This window comes from Hippopotamus amphibius, unplaced genomic scaffold (assembly GCF_030028045.1).
Source record: "Hippopotamus amphibius kiboko isolate mHipAmp2 unplaced genomic scaffold, mHipAmp2.hap2 H_1, whole genome shotgun sequence".
Lineage (NCBI taxonomy): Eukaryota > Metazoa > Chordata > Mammalia > Artiodactyla > Hippopotamidae > Hippopotamus > Hippopotamus amphibius.
In genome coordinates, this window is record NW_026648280.1 from 1,989,118 (window position 1) to 2,008,399 (window position 19,282).

The following is a 19,282-nucleotide window of genomic DNA, read 5'->3' on the forward strand; positions in this document are numbered from 1 at the left end:
ATCTGCCCATGCAACCTCCCTTGTCCTCTGAGTCCCACATCTCCTGACCCCATTGCTTTTCCTTTCCTGCCCAATCACATGTGTATGTTTCTTACAATGCTGGTCATACAAAAATCCTCCTGCCAGTTTCCAGTTAGTTCATCCTTTGTTTTTATTTTTTTGTTTGTTTGTTTTTGGCTGCATCAGGTCTTAGTTGCAGCACACCAGCTTAGTTGTCCTGCAGCATGCGGGATCTTAGTTCCACGATCAGATATCATACCCACATGCCCTGCACTGGAAGGCAGATACTTTGGACTACCAGGTAAGTCCCCAGTTAGTTCATTTTGATTTCCTCTCAGCTAGTCCTTAAGGAACAAAAGCAAACAAATGAGAAAAAAAAATCTGTGTTGTTCAGAGCAAAACAGGTCTCTTCCTTCGTTGAACAACAGGAACTGACAAACTCTCTCTCTGCCTAATCTTTACTCATATTCCTCTGAGCTCTCTTCCCCACTGTCCCTGGTCTCTGCCACATCCTTGCAGGGATCACTTAGCTCAGTTTCAGAAAGAATTCTGCAAAGATAAGTTATGCAAGAATTAACCAACCATTGATACCCGATCATCTGATCAAACCCTCAATTCCTACCCCTGATATCTGATGTCTCTTGTCTTTCTTCAGCAAGATTCTTATTGAGTCAATTAAGCAAGAACCCTCCTTACCCTTTATGTTTCCCATCAATAATTTTCCATCCACTGAACCCTTCTCTCTGCTCCTCGGCCATAAATACTCAGTTGCCTTTACTGTGTTTAATGTTGAACTCAATTTTTCTCCCATATTGTAATACTCTTGACACCTATCACAGTGGTACTGAATAAAGAATGTCTCACCATTTTAATGTATCAGAATAATATTTTCCTTAACACTGTTAAATTCATTCAGTTAAACCTGAACCTACTTCTATAGACAACGACAGAGGATGGGAGGATCGTTACCCACCTCCCAAATGAGGAACCCAGGGGGCCACCTGGGCACTGAGTGACTTGAATGACACATGTATCCTCTCCGGTCCCTTAAATCCATGGAAGGAATTGCTAATACTACCATCTAAGGACTAAGGAAATGTAGAACAAGGGCTGAGAGGGAACTTCCTCAAGGTCACAACCCCAGAGTGTGCTCAGAGAGAATCCACACAGAACTCTCTGGACTCTGCAGCCTCCGCTCCATCTTATGGCTTGCTCCAAGGACAACGGATGGTGTCAGGGGGTTTTCAGAAGTCCCATTTCCTTGGCTTGGAAATGAGGGAAGGGACTGAGGGTGTATTTTGTTTTGTTTTGTTTTTTGGGGTATTCAGGGCTGGCCCAGGTGGTATGTAGGACCATATTTTCCCGACTTCGGATCAAATGTGTGCCCCCTGCAGTCAAAGCACGGTGCTGCGTGTGGGCTTTCTCTAGTTGTGGCGAGTGGGGCTATTCTTCGTTACAGCGCATGTGGTGTCTTCTGTTGTGAAACACAGGCTCTAGGCGCGAGGGCTTCAGTACTTGCAGCTCACAGGCTCTACAGTGCAGGCTCAATAATTGTGGAACACAGCCTTAGTTCCTCAAGTTGCTCTGCGGCATATGGGATTTTCCCTGGATTGCCATGCGGATTCTTAACAACTGTGCAACCAGGAAAGACCCAGGAATAGAAATTTAACCAGACAGGACACACAGGTAAAAAATAGGACACATGAGAAACAAAAATTCAACATCAAGAATCCTGAGAAAGGGAATTCCATGGTGGTCCAGTAGTTAGGACTCCAGGCTTCCACAGCAGGGGGCATGGGTTAGATTTCTGATCAGGTGAACTAAGATCACGCATGCTGCATGGCACACCCTAACCCTATCCCCCCCCCAAAAAAAACTGAAATAAATGTAACAAAAATCATAATGGAAAAAAATTATAATGATTTTTTTATAGCAGGGTTTCACAGTCTTAAGTGGGAGGGGTCAGCCTGCATTCAGCCTTGGCTTTTAAGGTAGGTTGACCAAGTGTGGGTCCCAAGGGGCAGGGGAAGGGCAAATTCTTGCTAATTAACAATCATCACTTTGGTGAATTACATTTTCCTGGAGGGGTGGAGGAGCAGTGAGGCGATGGATCAAGGGGTTAGGAAGAGGAGCCTTGGGGACCAGGCCATTTGGGCCACAATCGACATTCTTAGTCATTTGGTGCCCCTCACAAAGCCCAGAACAGCGAGCAGCTCCACCACATAAGAGGGCAGCAGGGACATCCTGAGGCAGGCTTATGAAAAAGATTGACAGGACCGTGGAAATGAATCACTGCATATGGCAGTGGCGCCAATGTCAAATCTGGGGTGACACCAATGACACAGTCCAGAGGGCCTGGCTTAGCACTGCTGTCCATGTGAAGAACATCCCAAGTGGCAGGGTGTTTGCTGGAGATGTGCACTGATGAAAAAGCAGGAGCCTGGTGGAGACGCAGATGTCAGGTGTGGGTAGTTCATGGTCAGGACACACCAAATGGAGCCCCTGCTCTGAGGGTCTGAAAAGCCAGTGGATGGATGCAGTGCACAGCAACCACTCTCATCAAAGGCCTGGCAGTAGTGAGCCCATATGGAAGTCCCTCTACCTCTCTGGGCTGTGCATGCCTTCTTGCACAAACGGCTATAATAGTAACTGAATCACAGCCTCGGTTTGGTTGGGTAGATAAATGGAGTCATTCACAGGAAAGTCATCAATGTTGGTTCCCAGAGAAAAGATACTCCTGTCCATCAGCGTGGGGCTGGGGTATGAGCAGCGCTCATTGGGGGGAGAGGGGGAGCAAAAGTGTCAGTATGGACAAGGGGTTCTTTCAGTCCCCAAACTGGAGGAGCGAAGGGGCAGGGAGGGAGGTGGGTGAAGCAGGGAAGGAGTGAAGTGACCAGACTCCCCATATCCTGAACCAGGCAAACTGGCATTGAATCCCAGATCCCTGTCCATTGCTGGGAGATCACAAACAGATGATACATCCTCTCTATGCCTTAGTTTCCTCTCTGAAAATGGTCCATTTGCTGCACAGGTTCTTCTCACCCTCTTACCACCTCAAACTCCTTCAACATCACAGTTGACCATAATCTTGATATTCATAAGGTCCCTTCCCCAGTGTGAACTCTCTGATGTTTAATCAAGTGGCACCTCTGGGTGAATGAATTACCACATTCCTTGCACTCATAAGGCTTTTCTCCAGTGTGGATTTTCCTATGGATGCGGAGGAGCTGTCTTTGCTTAAAGGCTTTCCCACATTCATTGCACTCATAAGGCCTTTCTCCAGTGTGAACTCTGTGATGATCATAGAGAGAGGATCGACTAGTAAAAGACTGCCCACATTCACTGCACTCATAAGGCCTTTCTCCACTGTGAGCTCTCTGATGACGAAGAAGGCTCGAGCTACCAGTAAAAGATTTCCCACATTCACTGCACTTATAAGGCCTTTCTCCAGTGTGAATTTTCTGATGATCATGAAGGCCAGACCTAACAGTAAAAGATTTCCCACATTCACTGCACTCATAAGGCCTTTCTCCAGTGTGAACTCTCTGATGATACCGGAGGCCACTCCTAGCAACAAAAGACTTCCCACATTCACTGCACTCATAGGGCCTTTCTCCAGTATGAACCCTCTGATGATGATAGAGGTTAGTCTTAGCAGTAAAACATTTCCCACATTCACTGCACTTATAAGGCCTTTCTCCAGTGTGGACTTTCTGATGATCATGAAGGCTCGACCTAGCAGTAAAAGATTTCCCACATTCACTGCACTTATAAGGCTTTTCTCCACTGTGAACTCTCTGATGATACCAGAGGCCACTCCTAGCAACAAAAGATTTCCCACATTCACTGCACTTATAAGGCCTTTCTCCACTGTGAACTCTCTGATGACACTGGAGGTTCAGCCTAGGAGTTAAAGATTTCTCACATTTATTGTACTCATAAGCCTGTCCTCCAGTGTGAAATTTCCTATGGGCATTGAGGTGTGCCTTTTGGCTAAAGAATTTACCACATTCACTGCACTCAAAAGGTCTTATTCCACTGTGAACCCTCCAATGATTATAAAGGTTCGACCTACTCGTAAAAGATTTCCCACATTTATTGCACTCATAAGGTCTTTCTCCAGTATGAACATTCATGTGGGCACTGAGTTGTTCGTTTCGCCTAAAGAATTTCCCACATTCACTGCACTTGTAAGGCTTTTCTCCATTGTGAACTCTCTGATGAGCAAGGAAATTAGATTTGCGGGTAAAAAATTTTCCACATTGGCTGCATTGATAAGGTTTTTCTCCAGTGTGAACTCTCTGATGTTCAATTAAGATGCACTTTTGGATGAAAGATTTATTACATTCTTTGCATTCATAAGGCTTTTCTCCACTGTGGATTTTCCTATGTGCTCTGAGGTACCTCCTTTGGCTAAAGGGCTTCCCACATTCACTGCAGTCATAAAGCGTTCCTCCACAGTTAACTCTCTGATGTGAAAGGAAACCGCATTTGTGACTAAAACATTTTCCACAACGGCTACATTCATAAGGCCTTTCTCCAGTGGGAACTTGCTCATGTTGAATAAGTTTAGCTCTTCGGGTGAAGGCTTTCTCACATTTTCTGAACTCACTAGAGAAGACTCTCACATCCTCAACAAGTACATCTGTGTGGCTGGAGGCCTTCTTGCCTTCTCCCCAGGTGTGATGACCTTGTCCACTGTGAAAAACAGCTTCACACTCCTTACTGTTGTTCAGTTTCTTCCTGGTATTAGTGGCCTGTGGCTGAAATCCCATGTTGGCCACGAAGTCGTGCCCAATCTCCATGCAGGTGGAGAGATTCCCTGTTGTGTGGATTGTGCAGCTCTTCGAAAAAGAGGGTCTCCACATATCGTATCGTAAGGGATTCTCTCTAACATGCTGCTTCTGGTGATCTTGAAGGTTTGCAGTGAAATAGAAGTGTTTTCCACATGCCCCACATGTGTATGCTTTCTGCCCCCTATTTGTTCCTTGCTCTTCAGCCAAGTGCAAGATGTCTCTCAAGACCGGGATGCACATCTTACAGGGCTGGGTCTTCTCAGGAGACAAACCTGCTTTTGCAGTCCTAATCTGTGACACTCCTTCTGCAGATCTGCTCTGTTCAGAAGATGTCTCTTCATCTTCGACTCCACGAAAAGAACCTGCAAACACAGAAGTGATGGAGTTCATGTTGACTTTATTGGGGGGAGTGAGGCCATCACAATTCTACATTTGACACAAGAAAGAACCATTCCACAAGACTGTGTTCACGAAATGAAGTCAGGTCAACTTGAGAAGCGGCTGCTCTCACCAAGTACAGGACACAAGGACTGCATGTGGCCCAAGGTGAAAGGCATCTTCTAAAATTCACTCCTCTCTCAATGGCTTTTACCAGGACCACATCTCCTGGTGACCTGTGATACTGTACAGAAGTGCATGTCCAGGCCTCAGAAAATCTGACTGCAACAGGTCACTGGCATTCAAGAAATATTAAAGGATCCCTTATGTTGAAGACACAAACAGCATCAGTAGGTACTACAGGAAAAACAGTGTGAAGACCACATGAGATAAGTGGTTTAGAGAGGTGGTAGGGAATGAGTCCCAGGTTGCAGTCATAATAACATTGGGAAGAGGTAGAAATGACAAGTTGGCAGAATGTCAAGAATGCAGAAAGATGAGAGAAGTGATTTGTAGCCACTGGCAATGGCACTAAAACACTAGTCAAAAGGAAGTCATACCTCCTGACAGGACTTGAACACAGGCCTGATATCAAGGCCTCTCCCAGCTGCCGTTCATCTTAATCAGGCTACCTCTGAGCCTTTTTGCTGAGACCAGAGTCATGTCCATCCCGGGAAGTCCCAAGGACTCTCCATCCCGATTTGACCAATGACATGGGATACAAATGATACAAGTCCTAATGGAGTCAGGATGGGTGAATAGCCAACACTGGCCAAGAGGAACTCAGTACACAATACACGATATGGAAATGTTACATAAAGAACGTCCAATGGAGGGACCTTCCTGGTGGTCCAGTGGTTAAGGCTCTTTGTTTCTAATACAAGGGGTGCAGGTTCAATTCTTGGTTGAGCATGCCAGGTGGCGCAGCCAGGGGTAAAAAATCAAAAAAGAAAAAAAGAGAATGTCAGGTGCAGCCAGAGGGAAGCATGTTCAGTGGATGGAGTGTAAACTGTTAGGAATGTATCTCCCCACCTAAAGAACTATTACAATGGGAGAATCTAATTAATCTCTTTTGCAACCATGGAGTCTTCTGAAAATCGGCAGTGTCCCACAAAACACAGTTTGAAAAGATAAAGCTTCCAAATCAAAACCAGATATCACAGGGATGTTTCAATGATCACACTAGGAATATAAATAATTATGATTAATATGCTAATTAACGTCTACTAAGGGATAAAGCAAACAGCACATAACACCAGAAGGGAAATGTAACCTGAGAGAGAAAAATTCTAACAGAAGACCAAAAAGAAATGCTAAAGATCAAGTACAGCAGGACAGAAATGAAGAATGATTGCGATGGGCTTATTAATACCCAAATTCAGCTGAGGAAAGAATCTTTGAGCTTCGCGTTCTCTTACCAGAAACTTCCAAAATTGAAAAGTGAACTGAAAAAGGACAAAATAAATAAATAAATAACAAAACACACAAAATGAATATATAAGATCTGTGGGACAACTATAAAAGGTTTAAAACACATGTATGTAAGCATCTCAAACAGAAAGAAAAAAAGAAACAGAAGAAACATTACTTGAGGCAATAATGATGGAGAATTTCTAACAAAATTATGTCAGACACCAACCAACAGATTCAGGAAGCTCAGGGAATATCAGGCAGATTTAACGCCAAAAAAATGACATCTTAGGCATATCACATTCAAATGCAGAAAAAAATATTAAAAGAAGCTAGAGGAATGAACACCTTTCCCAAAAGAAGGCATGAAAACAATTACATTTGAATTCTCCTCAGAACTCAGGGAAATAAAAAGAACGAATTGAGTAAAATATTTAAAATGGGAAGGGACAGAGGACATCACCAACATAGAGTTTGGTATCCAGCAACATTAATCTTCAACACTGATGATGAAATAAGGACTTTCTCAGACACAGAAAAACTGTTAGACTATATTAAAAGAAGTTCTTCAGGGACTTCCCTGGTAGTGCAGTGCTTAAGAATTCACCTGCCAATGCAGGGGACATGAGTTCGACCCCCAGTCCAGGAAGATCCCACATGTCGTGGAGCAAATAAACCCAGGAGCCACAACTACTGAGCTGGCGTGCTGCAACTTCTGAAGCCTGTGCACCTAGAGCCTGTGCTCTGCAACAAGAGAAGCCACCACAATGAGAAGCCCACACACTGTAACGAAGAGTAGCCCCAGTTTGCCACAATTAGAGAAAGCCTGCATGCAGCAAAAAGACCCAATGTAAACAAAAATTAAAAATTAAAATTGAAAATAAATACACAGGGCTTCCTAGATGGTGCAGTGTTTAGGAGTCTACCTGCCAATGCTGGGGACACGGGTTCAGTCCCTGCTCCGGGGAGATCCCACATGCCATGGAGCACTGGGCCCGTGTGCCACGGCTGTTGGGCCTGCGCTTTGGAATCCGTGAGTCACGGCTGTTGAGCCCGTGTGCTGCAACTGCTGAGGCCCGCGTGCCTATAGCCCATGCTCCACAACGAGAGAGGCCGCGGCAGTGAGAAGCCCACGCACCACAATGAAGAATAGCTCCCACTCACTGCAACTGAAAAAGAAAGCCTGCGCACAGCAAAAAAGACCCAACACAGCCAATAAAATTAATTAATTAAAATAAATAAGTACACAAGATCATGATATCATAAAAAAAAAAAGTTCTTCAGAGAAGAAAAATGACAGATCAGAAATTTGGGTTTCATAGAGAAAGGAAGAGAATCAGAGAATGTAAAACTTTCCTTGACATAAAACTGACATGTGACATCATATTTCTTTAAGATGTACAATATGATTTGATATATGTGTACAATGCAATGACTACCACCATAAGTTTAACATACAAAGTTACTTTTTTTTCCTTGTGATGAGAACTTCTAAGATCTACTCTTCTGGAAGCTTCTAAACATTCAATACAGTCTAGTAAACTAGAGTCACTATGCTGTGCACTACATCCCCAGGACTTACTTATCTTATAACTAGACGTCTGTAACTCCTGACACCCTTCACTCATTTCATCTACCCACCTTGCCCAACTCTGGCAATCACTAATCCTTTGTCTGTATCTGAGTTTTGTGGTGGTGGCGGTGGTGGTGTTTAAAGATTTAATATGTAAGTCCACTCAAGTAGTACAGTTAAACCTGTAAAAACAGGGGTTACAACTGCTTGGGTCCACTTGTACATCGATATTTTTCAATAGATACAAATGGGATCACATGCTCTGTAGTTGGATGAGTCCACAAATGGGAAAACTTCAGAATTAAAGGGCTGACTACAGGACTTCAGCATCTACAGATTTCAGTATATGCAGGAGCTCCTGGAACCAATCCTCTGTGGAAACAGTGGGACAAGTGGATTTGTCTTTCTCTAATTTCATTTAGCATAATGTCCTCAAGATCTGTCCATGTTGTTGTATATGGCAAGGTTTTTTTTTTCATGATTTTGAATAATATGCCATATATACCACGTTTCTTATCTACTCATTGGTCAAGGGACACTTAGGTTGTTTCTATCTCTTGAATATTGTAAATAATGCTGCAATAAACATAAGGTACAAATATATTTGAGATGATTTCATTCCCTGTGGATAAATACACACATATGGAATTGCTGAACCATACGGAAGTTCCTTTTTTAATTTTCTAAGGATTCTCCATTCTGTTTTCCATAGTGGTTGCATCAATGTACATTCCCACCAACAGTGCACAAGGGGTCCCTTTTCTCCACAACTTCACGAACACTTATTGTGTCTTTTGCATAACAGACACTGTAATGTGTGAGGTAGTATCTTATTGTGATTTTTTTAAATTTAGTTTTTATTCATTTTTGGCTGTGTTGGGTCTTCATTGCTGTGCGCGGGCTTTCTCTAGCTGTGGCAAATGGGGGCTACTCTTTTTTTGTGGTGCATGTGCTTCTAACTGTGGTGGCTTCTCTTGTTGCGGAGCACAGGCTCTAGGCAATCAGGCTTCATTAGCTGCAACACGCGGGCTCAGTAGCTGTTGCATGGGGGCCACAGAGCATGCGGGCTTCAGTTGTTGTGGCTCATGGGCTGTAGATTGCAGGCTCAGTAATTGTGGTGCATGGGCTTAATTGCTCCATGGCATGTGGGATCTTCCTGAATCAGGGATTGAATCTGTGTCCCCTGCACTGGCAGGCGGATTCTTAACCACTGAGCCACCAGGGAAGTCCTCATTGTGGTTTTGATTTGTATTTCCTGACCAGTGGTGATATTGAACATCTTATCATGTAAGTGCTTCACAAATGCATGTCTTCTAAAGAACAACAGCAATTGTATACTCTGTTATACATTTTTAAACACATCCATTTATGTATGCTTACATAAAATTAAAACAAATGAGAACAATAATACAATGGACAGAAAGGAATTGGGATTTTTTTAAATTATAAGGTATTCAAACTACCAAGAAAGCCATACACTGTTATATGAAAGTGGATTTCAATCAGATGTAAATGCAGAATGCAAACTCTAGCACAACTACATAAAAAAAAGAAAGAAAAAATGAAAAGAAAGAAAGAAAGAAAGAAAGAAAGAAAGAAAGAAAGAAAGAAAGAAAGAAAGCGAAAGAAAGAAAGGAAGGAAGGAAGGAAGGTATGTAGAAAGGAAGAAAGGAAGAAAGAAAGAAAGAAAGAAAGAAAGGAAGAAAGAAACAAGTATACCTGATATGCTAACAAGGAGAGAAAATGCAATCATACAAAATGCTCGATTAAAACAAAATGAAGAGTGAAAGCCTAACATAGAAACAAAGAATAAAAGCAATGCTAGAAAGTTGTAAGAAATACATTACATATTTATTGAAGTATATCAATATATTAAACATTGACAGTCTCAATGCACCAATGAAAAGAGAGATTATCAGAGTGAATCCAGAAACAGGAGTCAACTATATGCTCTCTCCAAGAAACCCACTTTATTTTTTATTCTTTTTTTTAATCTTTGAGTATAATTGCTTTACAATGTTTTCTTAGTTTCTGCTGCACAACAAAGTGAATCAGCTGTATGTATACATATATCCCTATATCCCCTCCTTCTTGAGCCTCTCATCTACACTCCCTATCCCACCCCTCTAGATGGTCACAAAGCATCAAGCTGACCTCCCTGGGCTATGCAGCAGCTTCCCACTAGCCACTCACTTTACATTTGGTAGTATATACATGTCAATGCTACTCTCTCACTTCATCCCACCTTCCCCTCCCCCACCATGACCTCAAGTCTGTTCTCTACCTCTGCATCTTTATTCCTGCCCTACCCCTAGGTTCATCAGTAGTTTTTTTTAAGATTCCATTCATTTGCGTTAGCATACATTATTTATTTTTCTCTTTCTGACTTGCTTCACTCTGTGTGACAGATTCTAGGTCCACCCACCTCATTACAAATAACTTAATTTCATTCCTTTTTATGCCCAAGTAATATTCCATCTTATTTATATGCCACATCATCTTTATTGATTCACCTTTCAATTGACAGTTAGCTTGCTTACATGTCTTGGCTATTGTAAATAGCACTGCAATGAACATTGTGCTACATGTATCTTTTTGAATTATGGTTTTCTCAGGGTATATGCCCAGCAGTGGGATTGCTCAGTCTTATGGTAGTTCTATTTTTAGCTTTTTAATGAACCTCCATACTGTTCTCCATAGTATCTGTATCAGTTTATTGCACACAGGCTTTCTCTAGTTGCTGAGAGTGGGGGCTACTATTCATTTAGGTGTGCGGGCTCCTCATTGCGGTGGTTTCTCCTATTGCACAGCATGAGCTCTAGGGGCGTGGGCTTCAGTAGTTGTGGCTCGAGGGCTTAGTTGCTCCACTGCACATGGGAATCTTCCCAGCTAAGGGATTGAACTCTTGTCCCTTGCATTGGCAGGCAGATTCTTAATCACTGCACCACCAGGAAAGTCCAGAAACCCACTTTAAATACAAACATGAGGGACTTCCCTGGTGGCAGAGTGCTTAAGAATCCACCTGCCAATGCATGGGTCATGGGTTCAATCCCTGGTTCAGTAAGATCCCCACATGTGGCAAAGCAACTAAGCCCATGCACCACAACTACTGAGATGGCACTCCAGAGCCTGAGAGGCACAACTACTGAAGCCCAGAGACCATGCTCCACAACAAGAGAAGCTACCACAATTCGAAGCCCATGCATATGAAAAGCCCACGCACTGCAAAGAATAGTAGCCCCCGTTTGCCACAACTATAGAAGCCTGTGCACAGCAACAAAAAGCCAATGCAGCCAGCAAATTAAATAAATAAATTTAAAAAAAATACAAACATGAGGGAATTCCCTGGCAGTCCAGTGGTTAGGACTCAGAGTTTCCACTGCTTTAGCCCGGGCTCAATCCCTGGTCAGGGAACTAGGACACTGTAAACTATGGTGCAGCCCACCCAAAACAAACAAACAAAAAACCAATCAACAGATGCAGGAGGAAAAAGGGATCTGGCAAAATCCAACACCCATTGATGATCAAAATCTCTATCTCCTAGTAATCTAAAAATAGAAAAAAAAACTTTAACTTGATAATCTAAATAAAACCCTACTAGCTATCACCATATATACTAAAGAAAAACTAGAAACTTTCCCACTAAGATAAAGAAGGCAAGGATGTTCCCTCTTACAACTCCCTTTTGACTTTATAGTATAAGCCATAACGCAACGAGAGGAGAATGTTATATAAAAGTTATACTGATCAGGAAAAAAAGAATAAAACTGCCTTCATTCTCAGATGATATAACCAGCTATGTAAAAACCAAAATATACACCAAAAAAAAAAAAAAAATCTGTAACCAGGAAGCAATTATAGCAAGATTTCAGGATACAAGGATAACATACAAAAGTCAATCACTTTCCTATACACCAGAAATAAACAAGTGAAGTTTGAAATTAACAACACAAGACCATGCACATTCATATCCCCCAGACAAATGAGGAGAGAAAGAAACAAATATTTAGTTATAAATCTACTAAGACATGTACAAGATCTACATGTGGGAAACTATAAAACTATGATGAAGAAATCAAATAAGTAAATGGAACTAAATAAATGGAAAGATATTTCACATTCATAAATAGGAAGACCCACTACTGTCAAGATGTCAGTTATCAATTTCACCTATAGTTTCAATGCAATCCAAATCAAAATCCCAGCAAGTTACTACGTGGATATAAATAAGCTGATCCTAAAGTTCATACAGAGAGGCAAAAGTCCCAGAATAGCCAGCAGCATACTGAAGAACAACAAAGGTTGAAGACTGACACTACTTCAAGACTTAGGATATTAAACAAAAACAAAAACAAAAACAAAAACAAAAGAAAGGAAGAAAGAAAGAAAAACAAGACTTAGTATCTAAAATAATCAAATCTGGGAATTCCCTGGTGGTCCCTCTGTTAGGATTCCACACTTTCATTGCTGAGGGCCCAGGGTTCAATCCCTGGCTGGGGAACTAAGATTCTACAAGCCACATGGCATGAGGAAAAAATAATAATCAAAAAAAATAATCAAGCCAGTGTGGTATTGTTGAAAGGATAGAGAAACTGATCAATGAACAGTATTGACAGCCCAGAAACAGATCCACAGAAAAACACTCAATTGACCTTTGACAGACAAGCAAGTGCAATAAAACTGAGAAAAAGTTAATCTTTTGAATAAATAGTACTGAGACAACAAAACTTCACATGCCAAGAAATGAATTCTAGACACAAACCTTACATGCTTCACAAAAAATTAACTCAAAATGTATCCTGTACCTAAAAGTTAAGTACAAAAAACTTTTAAAATTCAGTAACAGACACTTCATTAAAAGAAGATATACAGAGACTTCCCTGGTGACTCAGCGCTTAAGAATTCGCCTGCCACTGCAGGGGACACAGGTTCAATCCCTGGTCTGGGAAGTTCCCACATGCCACAGAGCAACTAAACCTGTGCACCACAACTACTGAGCCTGCACTCTAGAGCCCTTGAGCCACAACTATTGAGCCTATGCACCACAACTACTGAAGTCCATGTGCCTAGACCCTATGCTTTGCAACAAGAGAAGCCACTGTAATGAGAAACCCATGCACCGCAACAAAGAGTAGCCCCCAATCACCACAACTAGAGAAAGCCCATCTGCAGCAACAAACACCCAATGGAGCCAAAAATAAATAAATAAAAATTACTTTTTAAAAAAGAAGACATACAGATGACAATTTACCATATACAAAGATGCAAGGAAATGCAAATGAAACTTTAAAGCAGATACCAATACATACATATAAGAATGGACAAAATCCAAACACTGACAACATCAAATGCTGGTATGTTTGTTGAGCAACAAGAATTTGATTCATTGCTGACCGGAATGCTTAATGGTAGAGTCCACGTGAAAGAGAGTTTGGGAGTTTGTTACTAAACATTTTCTTATATCATCCAGCAATTGTACTCCAAGGTATTTGTACAAAGGAGTTCAAAACGTATATCCACACAAACAAATATCTTCACACAGATATTTATAGCAGCTTTATTCATAACTACCAAAAATTGGAAGTAATCAAGAAGTCCTTTAGTAGGTGAGTAGATAAACATGAGACACCCAGCGAACAGAAACATTATTTACAGCTAAACTGCAATGAGCTATCGAGTCATGAAAAAAGCATGCAGAAAACTTAAGTGCATGTTACTACATGAAAGAAGCCAAGATGAAAATGCTACATACTCTATGACTCCCAAGATATGACCTTCTCAAAAAGGGGGAATTAATGAGACAGTAAAAAAGTAATCAGGGGATACCAAACAGTACGGGGGAAGAAGGGATGAACAGGTGAAGCACAGAGAATTTTTAACTGAAAATTGAACACATTCTGTATGATACCATAATGCTGAATACATATCATTGTACATTTATCAAGGCCCCCATAGAATGTACAAACCTAAGAGTGAACCCTAATGCAAACTTCAGATTTTGAGTGAATGATGTGTTCATACAGGTTCATCAATTTTAATACTAAGATGGGGGATTTTTAATTCAATGCAATCCCTATCAAAAACAACGATGTCTTCAAGAAATAGAAAAACTCAGACTCAAATTCACATAGACTCTCAAGGGATTCGATACAGCCAAAGCAACTGTGAAAAAGAACAAAATTGGAGGACTCACAACACATGAGTTCAAACTTTCTTACAAAGCTACAGTAAGCAAAACAGTGTGCTACTGGCTTAAAGACAGATATATATGGAATACAACAGATGCTAGAGAGTCTAAAAATCAACTCTCAAATATATGATGCAATAATTACTAACAAGAGGACAATTACCATTCAATAAGTACAGCCTTTTCAACAAATGCTTCTGAGAAAACTGGATACCCACATGCACAAAAATGAAATGAGAACCTAAGCTAACAACATACACAAAAATTCACTCAAAATATATCAAACGCCTAAACATAAGAGCTAACACTAACAAATTTTAGAAAAAAAACAGAAAAGCTTTAAAACGTTGGATTCAGCCATGATTTCTTGCCTTTGACAACAGAGACAAAAGCAACAAAACATAGACAAACTGGACCTCATAAAAATGAACAATTTCAGTTGCAAACTTTAATTTACAAAATCTTATGTGTCAATTATATCTCAAGAAAGCTGGGGGAGAAAAAGAAAAAAGTGAAAAACTTTTGTACATCAAAGGATACTATAAACATAATAGAAAAGAAACCATAAATTGCAAGAGAACATTTCCAAAACATGTATACAAAAAGGAATGAATATCCAGAATCTATGAATAAATCTGTAATTCAACAACAACCAAAAAACCAAAATAATTAATAATCAAAAAGGACTTGAACAGATATTTTTCTAAAGATATACAAAATGGCCAATAAGCACACCATTAGGGATGTACTCGAAATGGGAAAGATTTACCACTTCACACCCATTAGGACAGCTATGATCAAAAGAACAGAAAATAACACAGATTTCCCTCGTGGTACACTGGTTAAGACTGTGCGTTGCTACTGCAGGAGGTGTGGGTTGGATTCTTGGTCATTACTTGTCAGGAACTAAGATCCTGCATGCCCCTTGGCGAGGCCAGAACAAAACAAAGCAAAAGTTCAGAAAATAACAGATGCTGGGATTTCTCGAGTGGCGCAGTGGTTAAGACTCCAGGCTCCCAATGCAGGGAACTAGATTCCACATGCTGCAACTAAGAGTTCACATGCCACAACTAAGGAGCCCACTGCCAGAACTAAGACCCTGAGCAACAAAAATAAATAAATATTAAAAAAAAAAAAGAAAATAACAGATTCTGCGTGGATATAGAGAAATTGGAACCTTCAAAAAAGGTCTTGCAGGAACACCTCATGGTCTGTTGTAGCAGTAACATGTCAATGACAACACTGTCCCACAATCAGCACACAAAAAAATGTCAAGTACAGGAATCAAGCAAAACTTCGGTACCATTCATTTGGACAGTCACTTGGCCAAAGAGAGGGCAAACAAGGAGGGATCTACCAGGGGGAGGGGAAGACTACTGACCCTAACAGCCTCCCAAGGCAACAGAAATAAAATCAAAAGTAAACAAATGGGATCTAATTGTAGAGAACCACAGAGAACACAGAGGACAATGACTTGGAGTAACAATCCAGAAAGCGCATGACCAGCTACATGGTTGCAAGCAGTTCTGAAAGCAGAACTAGTCTCAAAGGAAAACAGATTGAGATAGAGCAGTCATGTAGACCAGACGGCTCCAGGTTCCAGCTCCAAGTTAAAGATTAACTATCTCTCCTAGTAGTCATAAAAAACAAGGTGTTCTGCTTTTTTCTCTAATTGAAGCATATGCCTTGTGATGTCCATTATCGTGATTCATAATCCAGAATGCCAGAATGCTTTTGATCTTTCTTAATAAATATGTTATGGGAATCAAAGCTCAGGACTCTTGACTTGCTTGGTCTTGAGTCCCCTGATTCCATGCTTTCCTATACTCTCGTGTGAATTTTCTTAATTCCACAGTGCCACTCACATTCAGGTTCGTTCGTGTGGATGAGATCTCCGCACCTAATCAAACGTATAAGCTTTGGCACAGCAAAGGGAATCCTAAGCAAAATGAAAAGATAACCTATTTCCGAATAATGTGATGGAAAATTGCTTAATTTTCAACTTATATAAGCAACTATACAACTCAATAACAAGAAAACAAACAACTCGGAAGACCTCTACAAAGCAAATACACAGATGGGCAATAGGCACATGAAAAGATGCTCATCAACACTAATTATCAGAGAAATGCAAATCAAAACTATTCAATACAATGAGGTACCACCTCACACCAGTCAGAATGGCCATCAATAGAAAGTCTACAAATAACAAATGTTGCAGAGAAAGTGGAGAAAAAGGAAATCTCTTACACTCTTGGTAGGAAGGCAAATTGGTACAGCCACTATGGAGAACCCGATGTAGGTTACTCAAAAAATGAAAAACGGAGTTACCATATGATCCAGCAATCCAACTCCTGAGCATATATCCAAAGAAAACCATGGTTTGAAAGGACACACGCATACCAATGATCACTGCAGCACTGTTTACAACAGCCAAGACATGGAAGCAACCTTAACAGATGAATGTATAAAGACGATGAAGTGCTTCCATATACCATGGAACAATATAAATGAAATAATGCCATTTGCAGCAAGATGGATGGACCTAGAGACTGTCATATTGAGTGCAGTCACAAGGAGAAAAACAAATATTCTATCATATCTCTTACATGTGGAACCAAAAAAAAACTTAATACATATAAACTTATTTACAAAACAGAAACAGACTCACCTACTTAGAGAATGAACTTGTGGTTGCCAGGGGTAAGGGGGCAGGCGATGGATAGTTAGGGACTTTAGAATTGACATGTGCACACTGCTGTATTTAAAATTGATAACCAGCAGGGATCTACTGTACAGCAAAAACTAAAACAAAATTTTAAATCAAAAATACTTCAATAACATTAAAAACAAATGACAAAAACAGACTAATGACCCTGAATACTTAGCTGCAACTTGGGGGCTCCTGGTGTTTGGGCAATAAGAAGAAGGCATGCACTCTGCCTAGCCATAGGAACCACAGCACACAACCAAGCAATTGAAAAAGAAAGCACTGCCCAGGGTCCAGATGTGAGAAGGACACAGCTGCCCTTATGGGAAAAGGAGAAAGGCAGAGCCTAGCTCAGAGGATAAGGGTGAGTGTGAGGGCCTTACCCAGCATGCATACAAGTGCAAAGTTCTCCAGCATGACATCAAGGTACAGGTGTATCTGAACCTCATCAAGAAGACACCATTCCTCCCAGGAGAAGTACACGGCCACATCCTCAAAGGTCACACTGCCCTGGTATAACAGGGACAAATAAAACCATGAACAGTCCCACTCCTGAAAACCCACAATCCATCTTCCCACACATTTCCCCGGCTGCCCAACCAGGTGGAGCTACTTGAGACCTGGGGAAGAAAACCTCCCTCCTCTGATCAGAACCACCCCATTGCCTCCAGATCACACAGGCAGGCACTGCAAGCCTAACTCCTGCTCTTCCCGGCTTATTCCCACCAGAAAAAAAGGAGAACTGCACTGACCTAAACCAGCTCAGCCTCACCTCAAAGCACTTCCACATACTGGTATGGGTTCCAGGAGTAACCTTCCATACTCCCTCCAGAGAACCGACCTGCACTCAGTGCCCCGAACCTGGGGTCCTCCAAGGTCCCCAAACCAAAAACCTGTCAGAATGGCAGGTGAAGAGCCCTAAGGCACCTCAAATACGGAGAGTGTGTGCGTGAGGGGTGAGAACAACTGAGGAACTGGGACAACCTCCATTTACCAAAAGTGCTCCTGCAGCCCTGGGAATCTGTGGGAACAAGCAGGCCATGGAAAAAGGGACCATGACGGTGCTTCAGGGGCTCAGCCTCTCCCTGACGCCCTGCCGGTACCGGAGCCGGGCAACCCCGGGCTGAGTGGCTAATCTCTCCTTCAGGCCTCCGTCCCCAGTGCTACCTCTTACCAGTTGTGACCTTGGAGAAGCCACAACTTGCCTGTACCTTGAAGTCCTCATCACCCACCTACTACAGTCTTTTCTTCCACTGAACAGGCTTTGGAGAATTTTTTAAAGCCTAACTCAGATCCTCTCCTTCCTTTGCTCAAAACTCTCTACCGATCCCAGAGCCGTAAGAAGAAAGGTACAATCTCTCATCTAGCCTTCCAGGTGCAGCCTGGCCTCAAACTTTGTTCCTCGCAGAACCAAGACGGAGCCCACGTCCCCTCAATGTTCCTGCTTCATTTGCATCTCCAAGCCTCACGCACACCACATTACACCGGTGGTCAGAAATAGGGACACCACCCCTGAAGGCCTCGCTGTCCTGGACTAGACGTGACCAGGCGCCTCTCACGCGCGGCCTTCGTCCTTCCGTGGGGAAACCGGCAGGGGAGAACCCGGGGCACGCAGCCTTTACCTGAGGTGGGTCCATCAGCGCAGCCGCCTCCATCGGAGACTTTGCGCGCCGCGGCGCAGCGACAGTCCAGCGACCGGGTCGGACTCTCGGCACGGGCAACTCCCCGCAGGCGGCGGTGTCCCCCATCCTAAGACCCGACCCTGTGCGGTGCGCACAAAGCCTCCACTTCCGCCTCCTGGGCCCCTCACCTCCCTCCCAACACCGCAAACCGGGAACTCTCACCAAGTCCACAGTCTCAACAACAATCAAAATGTCCGCCACGGAGAGACACCAGAATTCCCACTCCCGGATGTTCGCCCTCTCGGAAATGCACCCACTTCTGGAGTTTCATTGGATGAATGTCACCTTAGCGCGCGTCCTTCTGGGTAATGTAGTGCCAAGGCCTCAAGCAATGGCGCCCACGCTGGAAGCACCAGGAAAAAAGCTAACCAGCACGGCGAGGAGAGCTGGGAAATCAACTGCGGGAGAGGGAAGGCGGCAGAGGAGGGGGCATCCGTGAGGGAATAGGGGATTTCTTTAATGCTGCTGATTACTGAAGTGTTTGGACATAACCTCAGACTCCTTGAAGCCAACCCAAGTTGACACTCACTGGTAACTGGAAGTAAA

The 19,282-nt window shown here is 42.4% G+C and overlaps 1 protein-coding gene across 2 annotated transcripts in view; it reads right to left on the reverse strand.

The window, feature by feature from the left end:
* LOC130842938 (zinc finger protein 211-like) overlaps positions 1-18,814 on the reverse strand; it is a 37,842-nt gene extending 19,028 nt beyond the window's left edge. The window contains exons 1-2 of one of the 2 annotated variants that reach the window (XM_057719515.1): positions 18,677-18,758; positions 17,438-17,559 (exon numbers count right to left, since the gene is read on the reverse strand). In XM_057719515.1, coding sequence (XP_057575498.1) covers positions 17,438-17,545 — 108 coding nt within the window. In that variant the 5' untranslated portion in view covers positions 17,546-17,559; positions 18,677-18,758. Of the gene's footprint in view, positions 1-5,023; positions 5,159-17,437; positions 17,560-18,676 lie in introns of those variants that run through there. The other variant, XR_009050645.1, reaches the window with a different exon arrangement.
* Positions 18,815-19,282: the final 468 nt, after the last annotated feature.